Source organism: Arvicanthis niloticus, chromosome 2 (assembly GCF_011762505.2).
Source record: "Arvicanthis niloticus isolate mArvNil1 chromosome 2, mArvNil1.pat.X, whole genome shotgun sequence".
In the NCBI taxonomy this organism is placed as follows: Eukaryota; Metazoa; Chordata; class Mammalia; order Rodentia; family Muridae; genus Arvicanthis; species Arvicanthis niloticus.
The window spans coordinates 38,747,964-38,770,306 of NC_047659.1; the positions used below are offsets into that span (position 1 = coordinate 38,747,964).

Sequence of the window (22,343 nt, forward strand, 5' to 3'; positions counted from 1 at the left end):
AATCTGATGTAGTGTAAACGCTTTATTAAAAAGCCATTTTTTTATTGTTTAGGGAGTAATGACAAAATATTTCTGTGTGTTCAGTATAAATTTTAAAATACAGTTTGGATACACAGTTGACAGAATCTGTACAAGTGGCACTTGTAGACAGGAAGAGCTGCCTCTGTGTGTGTGTGTGTGTGTGTGTGTGTGTACCCACACGTGTGTGAGCGTATGTGAGGGAGAGAAACAGACAGACAGAGAAACAGAGAAAGATAGAGACAGAGAAAGACAGAGTCAAAGAGACGGAGAATGACGAGATCACTTGCATTTGAGGTTACTAGGCTGTAAAGCATATTTAGAGAACAGTAGGAAAGCACTTCCTATATTGGCCTATAATTAATAATGTTTCCATCAAATGATGAAACATAATTTTATAGTTTTAAGCTAAACTGTCATCAATTTTTGCCACCTAGTTTTAGTTTGTCTTTTATTATTTCCTGATATGCAAGTCTCCATACATTTGTTCTCCTGAAACTCAACTTAAAATATATTACAAGTATTTCCATAACATACATTTTTAAGTAAAAAAAATGCTAACAAAGTAAATGCTAACATAGTGATTTTATAAATGCTAAAATAATTTTATTATGACAAGTCTTGGTTTAGATATGTTTTGTTCAGAAGGGATCATGTTTTCCCATCTTCCTAGCCAAGAGGAGAGGATCTAAACTGCACTGCTCGCAACGTGGAATGCAGGAAAACAAATATTATTTCAACCTAAATGTCCACCTGTGCTTTACAGCATCAGAAAAGATGAGATGACAGTGCTTATCAGTACTTCAGCACGCACGAAAGGAGTGCTCATTCCCTTATCAATGGCCACAATAAGACTAACCTAACACCACCCCATTAACTTTAAAAAACCTGCTGACAGCTCCATTTCTGCAAACCGTTGATTCTGTTTAAGTGGGTTTTAACTTGCTGAGATGGAACTATCTGAGCAGGTAGGAAAATTCCCACCAAATATCACTTAGTGAGAACCATCTACCGAGTAGGTAGGATGTTTGACTCCTATGCATGAATAACCACAGGTGCAATACATTTAAGCTATGGGTGGATCATCCACTGAGTCATTTAACGTTTTTTATGAAAAAAATCATCAGCATTTTAAGTTCACTTCCCATTATATTTCTGTGAGGTTCAGATTTATTTAATGATAACATTTCATTTCCACCAGGTGGCTTTTTTTTTTTTTTTTTTTTTGGTAATGAAAAATTTAGTATTTCTTCTCTGCTAAAAGCATGAATTACTCAACTTTTCCTAAAAGAGCAAGTTTATAATGAAAGATATATTTTAAGCAGTATCTAAATCAAGACACAGAAATCCACATCAATAAATTCTCCATTAATTTTAATCTATCAAAATTTTGGTATAGATTTAAAAACAATAAAATGTTGCATTCCTCAGAGAAGCTGTCTATACTTTTTGGAAATAATTTTCCCACTTTGAGTGTTGTTTTCTATTGTATTGTTTGGTAGCAAAAGTTAGAAAGAGAAAAAAAAAACCCTAAGGATTTCCTAGGTCTCTCTTCTAGAAACCCAAAACCCCAATAAAATGAATGAGCTCCCAATGCCCATGTCAGAGTCTGAAAGTGAAGTGTCCCACAGTCTCCTGTGTCCTTTGAAGGTAGCTCTGCTTTGGGAAGGCACTCTGGATGGTTGGGTCTAGCTGGAGGAAGTGGGTAACTGGGCTGTCCTAAGGGGAATCTTTGACAGTTACAGCCTGAACAACTTGCTTCCTGTTAGGCTGCCAAAGAAATAAGAAAATACGCTCTCCAGTTTCTGCAGCCCTCAGTGACAGGCCTCACCATGCTGGCTCTACCATGGTGGGTTGTTATCCACTAAACCACAGGCTATAGTAATTCTTTCTTCTCCTAAGTTGTTTCTTGTCAAGTATGTGGTTGAGGAATGAGAAAAGAGGAAACTAAAATAAGGTGGGTTTTTATTATATTATCAGAACTGAAAGGATTTAGAAGAGTCAAAGGTCTGTTGCTTTTAAGATTTGACTCCAGAATCAAAGTTACGAGGTTTTTCTGCTACTGAACTGGTTATGTGCCAGTAATTCATTCTGAAGGCACCTATTATATGCTATCTTGCCAAAGAGAATTTATTTCTCTTATATTTTTGGTTGTGAGCCTAGCCTCTAACTGCCAAACCACCTATGCAGCCTGTAAATTTGTTTCCCAAAGGACCTCAGTCTAAGAAATTGAGGTAATATATAATTTACCCGATATATCAGTCTAGGTAAATAAATGATCTTATATATTTTTGAGTCAAGACTAGGAGGTCCAGTGGGCAGCCAAGAGATTTAAAACAGAAAAATAGAGTGGATTTGGAAAAGAAAAATAGAGTTGGATTCCATGTGAGAAAAGCATCCAAAGAAATATGCTGGGTTAGTGCTAAATATTCTGCCTGATTCTTGCCTTATCACATCTTTTGACACAAGGATGGAAAAAAAATCATCCATATAAGCAATGAAAAAAAAAAGAGTTTCATCTTCTCTATCACCAGAAGGAGAAAACTGGGCTGGAATCAATGAACCATGAGCCAGTATCAAGCAAAAACTAAATGTTTCGTTTGGTTTATTTATTTATTCTTTCCTCTCTCTGATGTAATCAATATAACCCAATTATGTAACCAACATGACCCAATTATATCATCAATATAACCCAGGTTATAATCAATTAAACCCAATAATGAAAATGGTATTTAAAATAGTGACAAGCTTTGAAATACATTGCACATTTCCTTCAAAAATAAAAGCCAGTTGAAGATCTTTAAATTATATTACAACATGTAAATGGTCAAAAATGAAATGAAATAGAGTTTAAATAATAATATTCTATTGAAACTACACCATGTGGCAAATTTCATTCTCACATGGATTTTGACAGCTGAGTTATTCTTGGAGAGGAAAGGTCTGCCTCTGCATGTGTTTGAAATCGACAAAGCATCCTCTTACCTATAGTGTGTAACCACGGGGGAAAAACATTCCTATTGGACAAATATTAATAGACATCTTCTCAAAATAGCAGGAGGCACATTCTCCATATCAGGTCAATATGGATTGACAAAAAGTGTCACTGCTTTAAGAAGCAATATATCTTTCTAAAAATGGGGAAAGGAGAAATCTGGTAACCTAATTAGACTATTTAAGCCCGAAAAGTGCGAGCAATCATGTTCTGCTCTAGTATGATATGTCTACAAAGATCACAATACGATTGCCTATGTCATCTTTGAAGGGGGATTAATGATATGGAGATTAAGGTCCTTTATGACATCAGCCTAAAAGGTGAAAACAATTTCAGCTCTTGCAGTATTATTCAGTGAGCCAATGTGCATTTAACCTTTCAGCAATTTGCCGAAAGCTCATATTAAGCAACTTCTACTTAGCTTTAGTACGCACTTAAGGGTCAAATATTTCACAAATGTTATCACTTTTCAATTTTATTGCCCACTATGCAAAATCATTATTTGCTCCTAAACACTGACCCATCTAGACCTTGAAGGGCATCCTTGGAAAGGGCATTTGCTTTTAAAAATGTTATTTGCCTTTGAAAATGTATTTGCTTTTCAAAAGTAGGTTGCGTTCAGATTTATCATGTCTTTCATGCCACATTGAAGCCTAGAAATCAGCAAATACATTTGCTAACAGCTCTAAGTAGGCAAAATGCCCTGCAAATAGAGGATGTGTTTTAGATATTTATTGAGTGAATGAATATTGTTGAAAAGCCCTTACTTAGACAAATACAAATTAGGATGGGGCAAAGCAGCTTACAGCAACCCATATGGATCGTAACTATCAGCTAGAGTATATTTAGAGTTCTAGCATCAGTGGCATACAGTAGAAATGGTATTAAATTTAACTATTTCGCAACAAAGACAAAATATCAAATGCAATCCACATGGAGAACTTAACACTGACCATACTGAACAGAAAACAAACTGACTTCCACCCCCCTTTTTTTAAATGACAAAGTCATGGCTGACATTTGGTGAACTGGCTTTCCTCACACTAACTTGTAAAGGATGCAGGAGTTCTCAGAGGGACATATACATACATACATACATACATACATGCATACATACACACACTTATATATACATACACACACATATAAATGTATATGGTATAATTTGACTTCAAACACTTTTAAGGCAAATGATCATGCCTATGCAAAATCTTTTCCCCCTATTATTGATCTGTAGTTCTATAAATCTGACAATGCAGAATAAAATGAATCATACAATATTTTCTAAGTAGAAGCAACCCAATCACAAAGAAGAAAAGGATAACTTATTTCTTAATTTGTCAGTTTTCTTCTGGTCCTTAACTGGCTCATTGCCAACTCGTTTTGCTTGTTAATTTTTGCAGTGCATTTTCTTCAGTCTTTGAGACTAATATCGAAAGGTGAACAGTAGGACATCAATAACCCATCAGCCACAGTCAAAAGATGCTAACCCTCCGGCTCTCGGTAACCACACATTCAAGAGATAGAACGAGATAATTCGCATCGACCAAGCTGACAAGTTAGGAAGTCTAATAAGAGGAAGTATTGATAAATGTGGGGGACACTGGAAGCAGGGGTTCTCACTTCCTGCGAGTGTGAGAGGCAGCCGATACGGAGAGCGGGATGGGAGATACCTACTCAAGTTTTCCTTTACTGACCAAAACCCTATGCATGCTCTGCTACTACTACATCTAAACCAGATCTCACTTAGCTTTATGTGTGATTTCTTGCTAGACTCTCATTTTAAGAGGGGCCCTATTTATTATCTGTAGTCACATTAATTTTGCCAGCAGTGTTAATTTCCAGTCTTAGTGCATTTGACAGGAAAAATAATCCTGTAAGAGATAAATAATGCCAAACTTCACAAAGAATGTAAGTGCCGTTAAATTAACTCGAGCAGATCCCATGAATAGAATAGGCTACACAAGTCTATGAAATGTGGCTTAGGCCTGACCAAAAGACACACGCTAGATCAAGATTATAGTTTCCTTGTGAGACTTGAGCAAGTTATACTGTTAAAGAAAGTAAGTGGCAAAGTTCCAAAATGACTCGCTGTTGAAAAAAAAAATTGCTTTAATTGCATAAATCCATTAGGGAGGCTACGCACAGCCCCCGTGCATTCCACTCTATGGTGTCTTATTTCACACTTTTTTTTCAGGTTTACACAACAGTTAGGCAGTACCTGAATCACTTCCCATGGTGCCTGAATTCCTGCCCATGTTGCTGTTATGTCCAAGACTTTCATCGAAGCAGCTGACACTTCCTTCTGCCAAACTTGTGTCTGATTCTGCAAAGGAAAACATTTTAAAATATTTAAAAAATATTTCTGAGAATAAACGTATTTTAACTGCACACCTCTACAGCACACAGTACATACAGTTCAATGCAAGTGGGGAAGGCACACCCAAGCAAGCCTGAATAAAAGGTAAAGAGTTTCTCACAGGCTCCACTGAAAACATTCCACTAGGGATGAGCAGCCTCCCAGAATGACTCAACTCCCCATTACCTACCCACAGTCCTTCACACCCAACAGGAAAATAAATGTGAATTCCTGCACATTTGCGGTTTGAATTATGTATCTTACCTGTACACATAACATAAATTCTGTCTCCTGAAAAAGAATTCTCTAAGCTTAAAAGCAACGTTTTTAAACAACAACAAAAAAATTAGTATAAAAACCACTGGGCTGTTCTATGTAAAATGACGGTGGAATGAGCAAGGTGTAAAATTTAATAAAGTAGACAGACCTGCTGACCGGATATGTAATTATCCTTTCTGAGATAAATAAACATGAATTTAAGAAGCTTGAAAAGGATCTTCTCAAAGAGAATATGACTGACGCTTGGCATTACATTTGCTAGAGTCTGTGAGTCTGGAAATGTTTCTCTTTACTATAATTATAGGAAGCTGCCATCCACTAGAAACATGAATGGCAAGTGTGTGCCCTTCACTGAATCCCATGGCTGCTCTCCCAGGTCAGGGTCATTCCTTTTTGACATCCTTCTTTCTTCTCCAGCTTAATCTCCAAAGATGTAAGCCATCTCATTGTCAAGGATCAGAACTAACATTCAACTAAGAAATCTCAGGGCACAGGAGTTCGTGAAGCTGGCTTGGAATCAGAAAGACTGGTGAAACTTGCTGTTCAGGTTGCTGTGATCCTAGGCCCCTCTTATGCAAGATAGATGTGGTGTCAACTACCTTTCTTATCTTGATAACTACTGTGCAATGCTAGACACAATATCCCACTGGCAGAAGAGCTTAATTGAAATGGAAATCAAATGATACTATCCTCTCTATATATCCTAGGTATATTTATCCTATAAAAAGGATATTCTATCCCATTTTATAATGTTCTTGTAATTAATTCTATTGTGTAATATTTATACTTATAACATGTTAGGCAATTATCATTTTATCTCCAAACACTATTAAACTTTATATTAAGATACCTGTTAGTTATTTCAAACTACTATCATTATAATTCCAGTTCTAGACATAAAGGCCAAAAACCTATCAGTGCCATATATTTTAGCATTGAAATAGATGAAAACAAATACATTGTATACTATTGGTAAAGCTTGAGATGAGAAGGAGAAGCTATACAGTTCAAGGTTGCCAGTATGTTTTTTTATTTTATGTGGTTAGTCATTCCGAATCAGATGAATATAGCTTCATTATAAAGATCACTCTTTTTGAGTGTATGGTTAATGAGTTAGACAAACATTTCGTAGTGTTCCGCCTGAAATCACTACTACAGTGAAGATGTTTCTATCAAGCCCCTTTAAGCTTCTTTGCTCTCGATACTTTCCTGATGTCTCTTGCCTATCTTTGGTCTGCTTTCTGGCTCCACAGCCTGACCCTTTCCAGACTGTCACGTAAGTGGATTCATGTAGCACACAACCGTCTTTTAACTGAGAGTACAATATTTGAGAGTCATTCACTCCTTGTGTGTATCAGTAACTCCTTGCTTTTTGTTGCGTACCTTTGTCTCTATAGAGTATGTTCTTGGCATATTAGGCCTCTCCCTACAATTTGATTGAGTCCCTTTAGGTAGAAAGATATCTAGGAATTTCAGCCCATGCTAATCAAATACTTAAGACATCATCGTTAAAGATTAGAAGCGGAAAAAGAAGTTGTGCAAAGACTCTCAATGGACATACATACTGTTTAAGTATATTAGCACAACATAAACACTCTAATGTGAAAATACTGTGCTTATCAGTTGTCATAGATTAGCTCCGGAACTCAGATTTGAGGAATCCCTCATGATTACACGGGAAAACCTGTATATCTCACAGAGAGATTTTAAATATGGCACTTTGCAATTCCCAGAGGTATGTCTTGTTAGAAGCTCAGAGGCGAGTGTGGGATAGAACTGTCAAGTCGAAGAGCGTTTTGGGCAGATGTACTGATGAAAAGAGACTATGATTTGTAAAGGAAAGGCAAGGTGTAAAGTGAGATGGGAAAATGTCATTGCAAAGATAATTCCACGTCTAGACATATAGGCCAAGATTTCTGTGGCAAAAAGTAAATTTCGGCATATTTTCCATTTGTTATTTTAAATGTGGAGTTGAGAGCTGGAGTATATTAAATTGGCTGGGAAATGCCAATAAATACAATCTAGAAATTAGATATTGTTCCTGATAAATTTTTCCAATGAGTGCAATAAATATGGAAATCCTATTTGACCTTTCCTTTCATTTTCCTATAATTAGCAATTAAACTATAATCTTAAACTCATTCTCAGCATATGTGAAGTCAAGATTTTCCCCCCAGCTTTGTTCTAGCATATGTAAGTTTATGGTGGAACCTTTATACAGAGTTTACAGATAATTTATTGATAATTATTAATTCATAATAATAATTAGTATTGCTACTAAATACAGAGCGAGGTTGATTAAGTTCATTATTTGGTTGTGCAGATTTCACAATCAAATCTTGCATGGTGTCAAAACACCGAGCTCAGAGCTTTCCCCAGATGTAATGCAAATTATGATAGCATCTTCTGCAGTAGATACCTCTATTAGCAAATCAACTTTATAGGTGAGAAAGCAATATTCAGAGAGGTTAAACGACCCATCCATGTCACCCAGCACCTCAGCGCTTCACAGCGAGCATGGCTCATCATTTGTGTGCTGAGGCTCTTTAAGCTTCTGCATCCTTGGTGCTAAAGGAAATGACGCTCCCTTTAAGAAATCACTTTCATTGTAATGTCAAATTTTCCATAAAACCCAAACCATCTTATCTTTCCAAGAAACAAGTTAGAGAGATGTTTGCACTTTGCTAATATATTCTGATTCATGGATGGACACCAACTTCCACCCATACCTCCACACTCACGTCTGCACACATAGCACCAAGGGGCGCTTCTGTCTTCAGCACACAAACTCAGTTGCAGCAACTCTGTTAGAGATAGCTGAAACAGTAAAAAGTAAAAAGGAGGACAGAGCGCTCCACTGCTTTGTTTAACCTGTATACAAACCCTCAGCTTCTCCTCACAAAAAAACAATGTAGCTTCCCAAGCAGCACATCTGTGTGCAATTTTATTTGTTCTTTCTTAGAAATAGAGGTATTTAAAAAACCAATTTAACAATAAAGAAAATAGTATATCTCCAGCAACACCGAAACTTCCTTTCCCGAAGGTTTTCAAGTTTGAATTCGATTTAAATAAAGAAAATATCCAACAAATAAAATAAAAAATAATATAATAAAAAATGTGCACGCAACTGAACATGAGCATATGCCTGTGCATACACATACACACACCTCCAGAGAAGCAATATCAAGAAATTGTTGATGTCTTACGTGACAACAACAAACAATGTTTTAAGATTATGTCCCAAAATTGAATTGCTACAACTGATTTACTTAGGATTTTCTTGTTTTTGTCTTCGAATTTTTCAAAGCAGGTCAATCTGGGAGGTTCTAACATTCATAATCATGCATGTTTCCTCTTAAAAAAGACACACAAAATAGAGGCTGGAGGCAGGGGTTTGCTGTAAAGAGAACAGGTGTTTTAGAGACCACTGAAGATTCCCAGATCTGAACTCAGCCACTGCTCACAGGTGGCTTGCTTTTATTTAAAAATACAGATAGTTGCTTCTATGGTTTTAAATTTTATTGTAATAATGATCCTGTTAAACCAGAGACAAGAGTTTTAAAGGGAAACAAATTCAAATTCTTGTAGACTTGTATCGAATATTGGAATCATAGTGTTGAGTGGGTCTATCTGACTTTTACATATGTCATTTTTTCTAATGAAATTATCAAAGCCAACTATGAAATAAATTTGAAAAAGGCAGTCACGTCTATTAATAAAGCTATCTATATCGAATTAATTGGAACCAAAAAAATTATACTTGTTCAATTAAGAGATAGAATGGATTTTCAAAATAAGAAAAAATAAAGAATAATAACTTCACAAGTAAGATAAAAACAACAGCTTTGCTTACAATGACAGTAAGTCTCTAAGAGAGAGAATCATGTGTGTGGGGCAAAAATCTCTTCATTTTGGAAACACGTTTTGAATATTTTGATAATGGTAAAAAATATTACTGGAATCTAAGAAATTTTGTATTTTTTAACGTGTTATAGACCTTAAATACTTTTAAAACATTTTTAAATCGTTTAGAAACCAGAAAAAATTTACAATAAAATATTGAAAGTGAAAAATGGGGGGGGGGTTGGTTTGGTGAGTTTAGATTCATTTTAATGCAACGTCTGCCCTCTGCTGGAATATACTAGTATAGCACGCAATGAACAAATAATACTGTGTTAACTTCTCTCCCCCCAGGTAGACTTTCTCGTAGCCTAGAAACTTTTTACTCTGCAGACTCTATCTTTTCATTCTTGCAACAATCCATCCCAGCTTCTCCATGATGAAAAGTGGATTTACATCCAGCAGGAAACAGCAGCAGGGAAGAGGACTTCAATGTACCTTGGCGAGGAACAATACTCCCTGTTGTATTCTTCCTGGAGCTGGTAGGGACAGGGTCTACACCTCACTGAACTTCATCTCCCAGTGTAGTCTTACTTTTCTCTTACTGTGACCTTGCCTTGTACTTGAACATCATACCTATCTTTCCTCCAGTTTCATAATCCTCTTGTCAAAGATTATGCCAAAAGCTTGAAGCACATCCTCATATTGGCACAGACACAAGGCTGCATGGACCCCTTAAATGTGCCTACTTTCATACTGCTAATAATACATATTTCCTTTTCTTTAGAAATAACAATCTTTTCTTTGAGAGGAAATAGATTACTTTTATTTTCAGCTCTATGTATATGGATCTACACACACGCTCACATTTTGGTCTGTCATAGTTCGCTCTCTGTGCCAGGGAACATGTGTTCCTGCAGAATGGAGAGAAGCCACCTCCACCCACCTTGCATATTCTATCCTGGATCCAAGCTTCTAGGAAATGAGTTCCCCAAAGAGAAAAAGAAAATCTCTCTTAGAGCCACAGGCCCACATTGCCGTCCATGGAGCTCCTCTGATCCTGTTTATAGGTGTGTGTGTGTGTGTGCTGAAATATGTCAGCTAGAATTAAATGTAAATCATGCGTAATGATGTTGGCTTAACTTGTATCATCCCTGCCTGTTATCCTTTGCTCCGGGGTCCAAACACAGAAAGAACATTATTAAAATACAGGGGTTTAAAAGTGACTACATCCACCTACCAGATGAACTTGTTCCTTCACTCAACTTAATGATGAAGGCACAATGTTCTAGAGTGCGGTCAGTCACAACGTGTAGACCTTGATGACCACACTAGAACTTTTGACATTAACGGGGGCCATGGACTGGAAGAAAGAAGGGGATGAACTGGAAATGTCTTAAATTCATAGATGGCTGTTGGAAAGGCTGAAGGCTCTAAGCAACCCTAACCAGACAGAAGGGAAGTGCAGGTGCAGATATCATTAAGGGTGCACAGGTAATGCTCAACAACAGGTTCTTGCAGGGGATTAAAATGATTGTCGAGTTCCAATGCATAAATCTTCTCATTGTGAGCAGTGTCAAGCTCACGATGTCAGAATGACGCCGCCGAGTAATTTCTTACATGCACTGCAATGGTATTTTATAAATATCCTGACAATAAGTTATTAATTTTAAGGAAGTTTTTTATTCGTTTTGTTTCGTTTTTTTGTTTTTGTTGCCTTGAGGGAAGCAATAGGACAAATCTCTTAGAGGGACACACTAGTTCTCTTGAGTCTTAGAGGTCTTAACTTGCATTTCCATCTCCGGTAACTCTCTTACATCACATTTATGACACACTTCAATCTTTCTTATAACTTCCTTTACTGGTGGTGATGTTCACTCAGCCTGAAATGTTATCAGTCAGCCCTGTTCAGAAACCCACCAGAAGGCCAGCCCTCTATGGCTCAGATGAATGTTGATTCTTCTCTTCTAGCTAAGCCTCTTTGGGGTAACCTTCCTTCCCTTTCATGTCTGCCTCTGAACCCTTTAACACCTAGATTCGGGCCTTTTCTTTTCTTTCTATTGATTTTCCATGGCTTGGTTACTGTTTCTCTTTGGGAGCATGTGATATATGTTTTCTTATCCAGATTATATAATTTTTAAGACATAAACACAATGGTTTGGTGTGATCTGACCAACTCACTTCTTTGTTGCTATTAGTCTGGCTTTCAGTCCTTACTCACAACTCAGGATGGAGAAGGTAAGATCTGATAATCAAATTAAAAATCTAAATCGTCACTTTGTTATGATTCTGCTAAAAACGCTGTTGGTGGTGATAAAGTCAACCCAGTCTACATTAATCTCACTGTAAAAATGCACTAGTCAGTTTTCATACTGATAAAAAAAAAATACCCATGGCGTTACCCCTGAACTCTGGGTGACTAGCTGATACCCTTTAAGGACAGCTGTGTAGGTGTGAGTCACATAACATGCTCAGTTTGGAAAGAAGAAACACAAACCCATTTATAAGCATTAGTCCCAACATATTCATACTCCTTCCTTTCCCTCCCTCTATCTTCAAATTACTATCTACCCTTAAATGGCCCCAGTAGTACTGCAAATCCTTAGTAGTCAATGGTAATAACTAAATTTAAGAAAATATAAAGGATAGCTCACGTAATTTGAGCCAATTCTGAAACAGTAATAGACTGCTACTGCAACGATCTTGCTTTAGCTTCAAGTGTTGTGGCATTTATTTCTAGGTTTCTAAAAAATCACTAGATTTTCTACAGGGTAGTGATATGGAACATTATTTTGATCCTTAAGTGCAAGGATAAATTTTGTGACACTTTCACAGAAATAAGTATAGACCATGCCTAAGATTGGACTTTGGTCTATGAAAAAAAAAAAAAAACAAACATAAAACAATAACAACAACAAAAAAACAACAACAAAATAAAACAACAACAACAAAAGCGCTGTGACAGATTGGACCAGGGAGAAAGGGGCTGTTTTGTAAAGGTCAATTTTTAAACCCCTCCTACAGAACATGATCTATGCAAAATATATCCACAATATATTCCAAAGCATAATGTCACCGGATAAACCTAAGGAGTTGAACATATGGGGGAATGAAAAAGAAGGTATTACAGTCTGAAAACAAGCAGGTTGGTGAGCTCATTAGCTGGGGTGGAATTTTAAAATCTTCACGTGAACGAATATATAAATCAAAATATACACATGCGTGCTGGGTCATGCGCACCATGTATTCACACATGGTTCGCTAGTTACATTTTTTTTTTCCATGCTGGAACAGAGAAATCCTGTCTCTTTATAAATGTCAAAGCGCCCTCTGCTGATCATTCTGAGGTACTTGCATTTCTAGAGTCCAAACAAGGTGCCCTAATGGATCCATAAGAGAAGCTTCGGGATTTGTTGTTATGGAGTGTTACAAAAAAGTGTTTCTCCCAAACTCAATAGCATTTTCCTTGTTTGAAATCTCATTTACTCTACTTTTATTTTACCATGATAATGTATTCCCTAAAATATGATAATAAAAATTCTACATTAAAAAGTAACTACTCACTTGTTTTTGACAAAGCAAAAATATTTGGAAATGAGTCTTTAGTTTTTCTGTAAATGTATAGAATTAAAGTAATCTATAGAATGGGTTAAGTCCCTTTGGAATCTTCCATGTAAATATGATCTAAGGAAACATCTAAATTCTGTGATATTTTCTTGTTCTATAATCGCCAGGGACTTCAGAAGGCAGAAGAGCCATATACAACATGACAGTCACACTAACAGTTCTAAAATGTGCAGTTGCTGTTTAGAAGTTACTGTGCTAATTTGGGAGAGACAATGCTTTAAAGAAAACTTTGGTTTATTTTAATTAATAACTGCATTTTAAGGGAGGGGAGACAGCATTTGTCTTAAACATTTTTCTTTATTCATGAGAATTTCATACACGTCTTCAATAAAATACCATTGTCACTACTCCCCATTTTCCTCCTCCTGCTTCCCCTGGGTTCCCCATGTTTCCCTCAGTGTGTCTCCTACTCTACTTCAGGGGAGGTATGTGTGTGCATGCGTGTGCGGAATTCCAGTCGGTGCTGACGTGCAAGCAGTCAATTCCAAATAGTGAATGAGCCAAAAAGAAGAGGTGCCAACCTCTACTTGTGCCGAGAGGGTGAAACGACCATCTAGAACTTTTCACAGGACAATTCTAGTCTGTCATTAAAGTCCGTTTAGTGCGAGCCACTGTGCTCACTGGCGAGGTGTGGAGGAGGTAGAAGATCTTCATGGGAAAGCTACTTAGAGTTAATGGGACCTAAACGCAGCAAACATGCACAAATATGCACCAGAACCTATGGCTTTCACAAAGATTTTTCATTGTTAATACTAAGAATGACTAGATAGGCAAAACGCCTCTGTTAAATCTAGCAATAAATACTGTTAGCCAAGTAACTCCATGGGTGGCATATAGAGATTAGTGGCAGAGCATTTGCCCAGCACCAGAGAGAGGCCATAAATCCAGTCATCAGCAGAAAATGAAAAGACAAACAGGAAGTGACTTCTCTGGGCTAACGGGCTGACAACAAGTTGTTTTGTTTGTTGTTGGTTTGTTCCTTCGTAATCCTTGTTCCATAAGATCAGATGGACAAGAGATCATAAGATCAAGATGAGCATAAACCAGGAATAACTTGAGCCATTTGTCAGTAGCTGCACCTAAAGCCAAGCTCTGGAGCAAAGGCACCATATCTTCACTAAGAAGTAACCGTCCACCATTGGCATGGAAAGGCTCAGGATAAAACTACTCTATTCACAGATGCAGGAACTGGAAGACCCTGCAGGTCAGAGGACTCCTGTGAGCGTGGTGGGTTCTAGAAGCCTGTCCGGCTTACTATACAATCTCTTTTATTAACACGGATTTGAATATTTTGCACTAAGCTTAGCCCTAAGGTGATTTGAATGGCCAACCTCACAGAGTAGGAAGCTCCACAGGGGCTGAGGCCTGTTCTGCTTTGTTTCTCACTGTGTGTACAGGATTTGAACAAGAGTTCTGGCACACGGAAGAAGATTATAGGGGTTGTTTGTTTGTTTGCTGGTTTGTTTTGTTTGTTTTTAAAGTAAAAGAAGTGACGGAAGGGAAGGGAGGCAGAGAGGTCAGCATGACAGTAATGGCAGAAGGTAATGCTACCAAAAGGTAAAAGCAAATGGAAACTAACAAGAAAACCCAGCCCCTTTCATTTCTACCCACTGCGGACATTATTATGGCCCATATTTTCTCACAAGGTCCATGCTAAACTTAAGAAAATAAGTCCTGATACCAAAAAAAAAAAAAAAAAATAGAGAAATTCAAAACTCTGGCCTTCAATTTCACCCACTTTCAAACTCAATCTAGACAAGTGCAAGCTGATGGGATGCCGGGTGACGTGTGAGAGTGTGAGATGCAGGCTCACCTCCCATCCTCAGTTCAGACATCAGCTCTTACTGGTGTCCGTTTATAAGATGGCTAGTGATCCCCCACCCCCCAACAACGTCAGGTAGCACACAAAGACTGTTGGGTAAATCACAAGTCCCCTCATCTGGATATGGCTTTGTTGTGGAACCCTGGCTTCTGAAGGAAGGCACAGGCTCAGGCACCTCTTAATGGAGAAGACACAGCCGGTAATATTTGGGTTTAAAAGCTTTACTAGTCTATGTCTTAAAACCTCGCTGCTGCATGTTTGGCTGGAGCCATGGGCAGCAGGTGCCTGTGACCTTGTGATGGAAGTGGAATCTGGAGTCCAACACTGCATCTCAACAGGACCCCTTCACCCGGTGGTTCATTAGATCATGGCCACCTCAGAAGCACTGCTATTCAAAAAACCAAAACATGTTGTTAGAATGTCACAGAAAGGCAAGTATGCAAGTTATCTTCCATGCATGAGAATTTTAAAAAGGAAAAAAGGTTCCTCAAGAGTAAAAAAGGGATAAGAATACACAGTGTGTGTGTGTATATAGAAATTTCACAACAAATCCCGTTAATTTTCACAATTTATGTATGTTAAGAATTATAAGTTTAAAAACCTAATACTATGAATGGTATTAAAAAAAAACAGCGTAAGCCATAAGAATGATATTTTTTGAGGCTTGATATCTTATATATTTAAAAAGTTCATATAAACCAGGAGAAAAAAATTACAAATGTGTTAATATGAAAGGTGACAGGGCCGGGCGTGGTGGCGCACGCCTTTAATCCCAGCACTTGGGAGGCAGAGGCAGGCGGATTTCTGAGTTCGAGGCCAGCCTGGTCTACAGAGTGAGTTCCAGGACAGCCAGGGCTACACAGAGAAACCCTGTCTTGAAAAAAACCAAAACCAAAACCAAAAAAAAAAAAAAAAAAAAAAAAATGACAGATACTCAAAAGCAGCCAAAAAGAGGAGGGATTTGAAAAAAATTAATAGTACAAATCAGAAAAATTCAAAGTTGTATTCAAATTATCAAAATACTGTGTTTTTGTACCGAACTGTACAGAGACTGGAAATGATGCCATGCACTCCTGAGGCAAAGGCTGGGAGAAGAGGGCTCTCATTTAGTTGGGAAGAACATGTAAATCAGTGTAAATTCCTACAGTGACAGTTGACACTAAGTATCCAATGTGTTAAAACTGTATAAATCGTTTGACCCAGAAACTCCAATTATATATGTTTCTAATGAGTTAAGCAAGACATAAGTGCAGAGGGCTCTAAAGGCATTGTTCATGAAGCTGTAATTTGGAAACGCACACAGTGTCAACACTTGTTTAATTGCATCCAAGTGACGTTACTATTATTCAGTCAGTAAAAACCCCCCGAGCAACACCTAAAATGAACACAGGAGAAATTACAGTTCCACATACAGGTATGCAGAAGGCAGGGCAGGAGGCATCTGAAATGTTACCCGTAATAGATACTGTGGGAACATGGGTGGCTTCAGTGTCCCTATGCATCCAAATTCTTCTAAAACGCAGCCACACTGCTATAGGGACAGGAGGGCTGGCTTAAGCAAGCTTAGACTAGAGCACAAAGGCAAACTGGAATATTTTTAGACACAGCTATTTACAGATTTGTAGGGATAGTAAATACCTAAAACTTATCTCTTATTGTTCCTCTACCTGGATTATACTCTGGTCTTTTTTATATAAAGTTAAAATACAATTATATTATTTCCTCTCTCCTCTTCTTTCTAATTGTACTCCCACCTCTCCCCTGCACACACACATCCCCTGCAATTCATGGCCTGTTATTCTTTCATTGTTGTTACACACACACACACACACACACACACACACACACACACACAGAGAGAGAGAGAGAGAGAGAGAGAGAGAGAGAGAGAGAGAGAGAGAGAGAGAGAAATATCTAAATACAGCCCAAGAGTCTGCTTAGTGTTGTTTGTACTTTTGTTTTTAGGGCTGATCCCTTGGTATTGGATAACCAATTTGGGGCTTATCCATGAGGGATGAGTATTAACTCTCCCTCTCTGCGGGCATTAATTATCTGCAGTCCTTCATCACTGGCACATTGGAAAATAATTTGGCAATCATGAAAGATAAGCACACACCTGGGTCAGTTATCACATAAGAACGATCACACATTTTTAGAAAATGAAATTAGAAGCAAACACGGTCCTATTCATCCTAGTAATATTACATCCACTTGAAAATACTTAAAGCTAAAAGTAGCAGTTTTAATTTAATCTTCTCTAAAATATTGTTTAAATAAAAACTCTTAGTAACACCAGTGTTCAAATTGGCCTTGTGTTTCATAGGTTCTGGTGTCATAAGGGAGCCGACTGAGGCTTTTTTGGAGGAAATGGTTATAATACACAAGGTGTCCTCATGTGTCAGGTACCTGTGGTCACAGAAGAATCTGCAAAAGAAACTTCTGGTGAAGTGTCCTCTGTGTTCCGGGTCTCTGTCTCCAGACTTGACTCATCAACAGCTGGCAGAAGGGGCTCGCTAGCTGCAGGCCCATCTCTGTGAGACGAATTATCCAAGTCTGTGAATCAGAAGTATCAGATGTAAATGACAGGATAACACAGGTTTCCACCCAATGTGTACAGATGCCATTGGTGTTCTTAAAATATAGCGGGGTCTGTTCCCCAGACACTGTACTTTCTAACTTTGACATTTCCAAAGACTTTGTTATTTCGGTGTAACACAAAGAGACGTATTTTTACTTTTAACCTGACTACGGTTGAATATTTGTGTAACAATCACATTTTAGATGGAAAGACAGGCTAGGCAAATACTAATTGAATCACAAGGAAGTGAGATGACTTCCTGTCTGGCCATTGTCTTTGGGAAGTCCCTCACTGACTGATGACTCCGAGCTCTATTTAAGGCTGAATTAATGGAAATGCAAATTGGGTGGCTTTCTTTAACCTTTACTTGCCATTTTGTTCCTGTCTCCATGCTCAAGAGATGTACATCTGCTTTAATGTCAGACTGAATCCATGTGTTTTGGATTCCTGGGATTTCTTATTTTAATTGAAAGAAATCTATTTTCTCCACTTTTCCATTACCTTTCCTGCTCTTTGGCCTCCAGCATACAGGAGTATTTAAGCTGCAACCTGCTGGCCATGTGGACCGTCAGCTGCATGAGGGAGCCTATGAATACAGGCCAAGACAAACTTGTAAACCTACTTAATACACTATGAGATTGTGGGGGGTGATTTATGTTTTCTTTGAAGCTCTAGGTCAGGATCCTCTCAGCCTATGTTTTGTCGATGACAGTGTGGTGTTGCAATGCTAAAAGGCTGGACACTCCGGGGAGGAAGGCCAAGAAGATCAAGTTCCTTGTCCTTGGGAAACTTCAATATATCAGAGGAGTTTGAAGACATAAATACAATTCTTAAAAAAAAAAAGAAAGAAAGAAAGGAAAATACTATGTATATATTAAATATATGCATATAATTGTAATTATATATATTAAGAATTGTATTTATATATATTAAGAATTGAACATGTATATATGTATATATAAGAACTATATATACATACATATAAGAAAAAAATTATATATCCCACCATAAACAACAAGGGAAAAACCCATCCAGTCTGGCATGGAGAATTTCCTAAAGAAAATTATTATGGCTTCAGATAAGGCTAAATTGACAATGTTTATAACTAGCTACTGGCTATTATAATACTGCCTTGGCCTTTTAAGACAGTGGTCACTCTAAAGTGTCAGATCCCATAGCTCAAAGAAATCAGGCCACTCCACCAACACCTAATTCATGGTCCTACCCTGTAGATACCTGGTTGCCGCTCTTCCCTGCCACAGTGCAGACCTTCCTGCCATCCCCCAACAGTTGTAAAAGTCAGAGGATTTCCTGAAGGTTCTCTCCCCCCACCCCCGCCCGCCGCCTTCTCCCTGTCTCATTCTACCTTTATTCTGACCTTAACCTGCTCTTCTTAATGTAACCATTCTATGGTTTAAAGGCAAGTGCGTCTTCCCTTTAAAGCCTGCTATGCTGTTTCTCATACACTGGCCTGTTGTCTCCTAACTGGTCCCTGACCTCAAGAACCAGCCTTTCTACTCATAAACCTCACTCTTGAACAGCAATTATGTGTCGATTCCTTTGAGTAGCCCACATAGTGAAGGACCTCTTCTTTTTCTTCACTTAACAGTTACTACGTTTTAAAATTACCACAGTCCAGAGCTGGAGAGATGGCTCAGTGATTTAGAATGTCTGCTACTCTTCCAGAGGACACAGCTTTGATTTCCAGCACCCACATGGCAGATCAGAGTTGTCTGTAACTCTAGGGTCTGCTGCTTTTGTTCTGGCCTCCTGGAGCACCAGGCATGCAAATGGGACACAGGCATACACGCAGGCAAAACACTCAAACAGATTAAAATTAAATAAACAATAAATAATAAATATAAAATAGTCCATTTGCTTTATAGTTACCACAAATCCATTTCCATATATTGAATAATTTACTTCTCAAAATTACCTAGCTGGCACAGACAGGTAAGGTAAAACGCAAGGAGGTCTAGTAGCTGACCAAAGGTGACAGGTCCAAGGAAAGAGCCAGGAGCACATAAGCATATGGATTTCAAGCCTGGTGTCCTCTACCATGGCACCAGACCATAACCTGTGTATTTTAAAAAGGAGAAATTTAGACCTCCCCCACAATTCTCTGCATAGCCGACTGTCATGGTGCTTCTGGCTGATCCATCTTCTTAGTTTACTCCCCGTTCTCACTGTGTCCTCAATGATAAGAAGAAAGGGAGCTGCTTGTTTTTGTTCCTCATCTTAAAAACCTAAGATCATAGCATGAGCTAAAATTTCTCCAGATCTTCTGTATTATGATTAATAATTTTTTATTTTCTTTTACATTTTACCATAACCTAGCAGAGAGAAACAATACCACTCCTCTGTCATTCTTATCAGTCAACCCAGGAAGGTTGCTACCGCCAGAGACAATGGATAAAGAACTTGTCACACAAACGTGAAGACCTGAGTTCAAATCCCAAGAACCCACAGGAAGCAAGAAGGAATAGGGCATGTCTGTTATGATAGTAATGTTCCCAGCTAGATGGGAGGCGGGGGCAGGAGAAGACAGGGAGTCTTTGGGGCAGCTGGCCTGGTGTATGCAGAGAGAATAACAAAGAAAGCCTATTCCAGACCAGGTATAAGAGGACAGACACCCAATGTGGTCCTATAATCTCTACATGTTTCCTGTGGCACACAGACCCTTGCACACGCAGAGGGATACATGGACAAACACAAGTGAGCATGCTCCCTCCACACAGAGAGAAAGAGAGGGAGAGGGAGAAGGAGAGAGAGAGGAAAAGGGAGACGGACTCAGGAAACTCCTACCTGACTTTTTTCAATTTTTCAAATGTTTAATTATAATAATACCATTACTTTTCCTCTTTCCTCCTTCTGACCCTTCCTATGCTTCCCGAGTCTAACCCCTCCCCTGCCCCCTCCCACTTCCTCTCAAACTCACCACCTCCTTTTCTCTGACTTTTACTGTTACGCTTAAACGCACACATGCATCAATATAAAATACTACTTGACTGATGAGTCTACTTGGTTTTGATTGAGAGTCTGTGATTTCAGAGCTAACTACTTTGTATTAGATAATAAATTTGGGGGTACATTGCTGGGAGATACAAATTCTCCCTCTCTTAGCAGCCATTAGCTGCTGATAGTTTTTTTTGTTCTCCCCCCACCCACTCACCCCCTCTAGGAGTGGAACCCCATGACACCTCTCCCTTCTGTTGGTGTTATCACTGTCTGGGTCTTGTTTAGGCAGCCATATAGTTGGGGTCCCATGGCTGTGGCCTCCTGTCCTTTCTAAGAGACAGTCTTACAGCAGACTTCCTGGTTCTCTAGCTTTTACAATTTTCATGTTGCTGAGGAGCAAGAGCTGTGGTTCAGATGTATCCATTGTGATCCTGCTCCCCTCGGGTGGCTGACGTCAGATGACGTGTTACCCCTTGTAATGCTCTCCAATGCAAAGAGAGGCTAGAATCATCATCATCATCATCAGTATTAGTCGTAGTATTACTTTTAATTTTTACAGTCCAGTAGTTACTCCCATCCCGGTCTCCCCACTGTCTCCAAGAGGATGTCCTTACCCACCCCGCCCCACACCCCTATCCCACCCCTACCCCACCCCCATCCCATCCCTTCAAAATGTTGATTCTAAAATCCCTGACATTTGACACTACAGTTTGAGGCCTCATTGAAATCTCGATCACATTGCATACAAAAATCTCCCTGACAACATGGGAAATACCTGTGCTGTCTTCTGGGCAGCCCACGCCTGTCAGCTCTTGGAATAGTGCCTCATTTCCAGTATGGCGAAGAACATCCAGGAAGGTAGAAAACCAGTTTTCTTTCAGCACGATCCTTCTCAGCAGTTCTCTTACACCTGACTCATTTCCACTATTTCCTGCAGCAGAAATCTATTATTTCAACAGAAAAGAAGGAAAAAAAAACCTTCTGAACATATTAATAGGGAAAATATTCCAAAGGAAAACCAATGGATAAGGCATACATATAAACACAGGCTTACATCCAAATGCTGAAGGATACCACAGTGTCGCATGTAGGTATTTGACAGTCTATCAGGAAAAACAAATCATTGAGCCAAAACCTCTTCTAAATATGCAATATTTTTAATGCAGAAAAAAATTGTAAAGTAGGCTGATGAGGTGGCTCTGTGGTTAGGAGTGCTTGCTGCTAAGTCACATGTGTTGAGTTCAACTCCCAGCCCCCCACATTGTGGAAGGGGAAAGCCAGTTCTCACAAGCTGTCCCTTGACCTCTACACACACAGCACAGCACATTTCCTCCACAGTTTCCCATTTCAAACTAAAATTCAAAGCAAAAACTTTAATAAAAAGGAAACACTAAAATAATTGACAGATGAATAAATGCTTTGATGGAGTTCATATGACCAAAGCCAAGAAAAAGAATCTTCAGTTTGTATCCCTATTGTGTCTTGTGTGTGTGTGTGTGTGTGTGTGTACACGCGTGTGCGTGTGTAGTGTATGGGTATGTGCATGTGTGCACACAGATGTGCTTGTCTGTGCATGCATGTGTAAACACCAGACCTTTGCTGGTGTCAACAACATGGGAACATTGCTGTCTTGTTTATTCAGTTCTTTTTATTTGGGGTCTAATTGAACTAGGAACTTGGTATTTTGGCTAAACTGGCTGCACAGTGAGCCATCGGCTCTGCTTATCTCTGTCCTCCAGAATGTAAGACATTTATTTTCAATATACTTTGGGCTTGTTGTTTTCTTTCAACCTCATTGATGAAGCTTATAAATGAGGAACCAAACATTTTGTGTCCTCTTCCTTGACTGTCACCACTCTGGAACTAA

At 38.6% G+C, this 22,343-nt stretch overlaps 1 protein-coding gene across 1 annotated transcript in view; it reads right to left on the reverse strand.

Moving 5' to 3' along the window:
• The window catches only part of Ifih1 (interferon induced with helicase C domain 1), a 47,707-nt gene that overhangs the window by 19,349 nt on the left and 6,015 nt on the right, over positions 1–22,343 (reverse strand). Inside the window, exons 2-4 of the mRNA XM_034493657.2 lie at positions 21,252–21,420; positions 17,347–17,493; positions 5,235–5,339 (exon numbers count right to left, since the gene is read on the reverse strand). Coding sequence (XP_034349548.1) covers positions 5,235–5,339; positions 17,347–17,493; positions 21,252–21,420 — 421 coding nt within the window. The remainder of the gene's footprint in view (positions 1–5,234; positions 5,340–17,346; positions 17,494–21,251; positions 21,421–22,343) is intronic.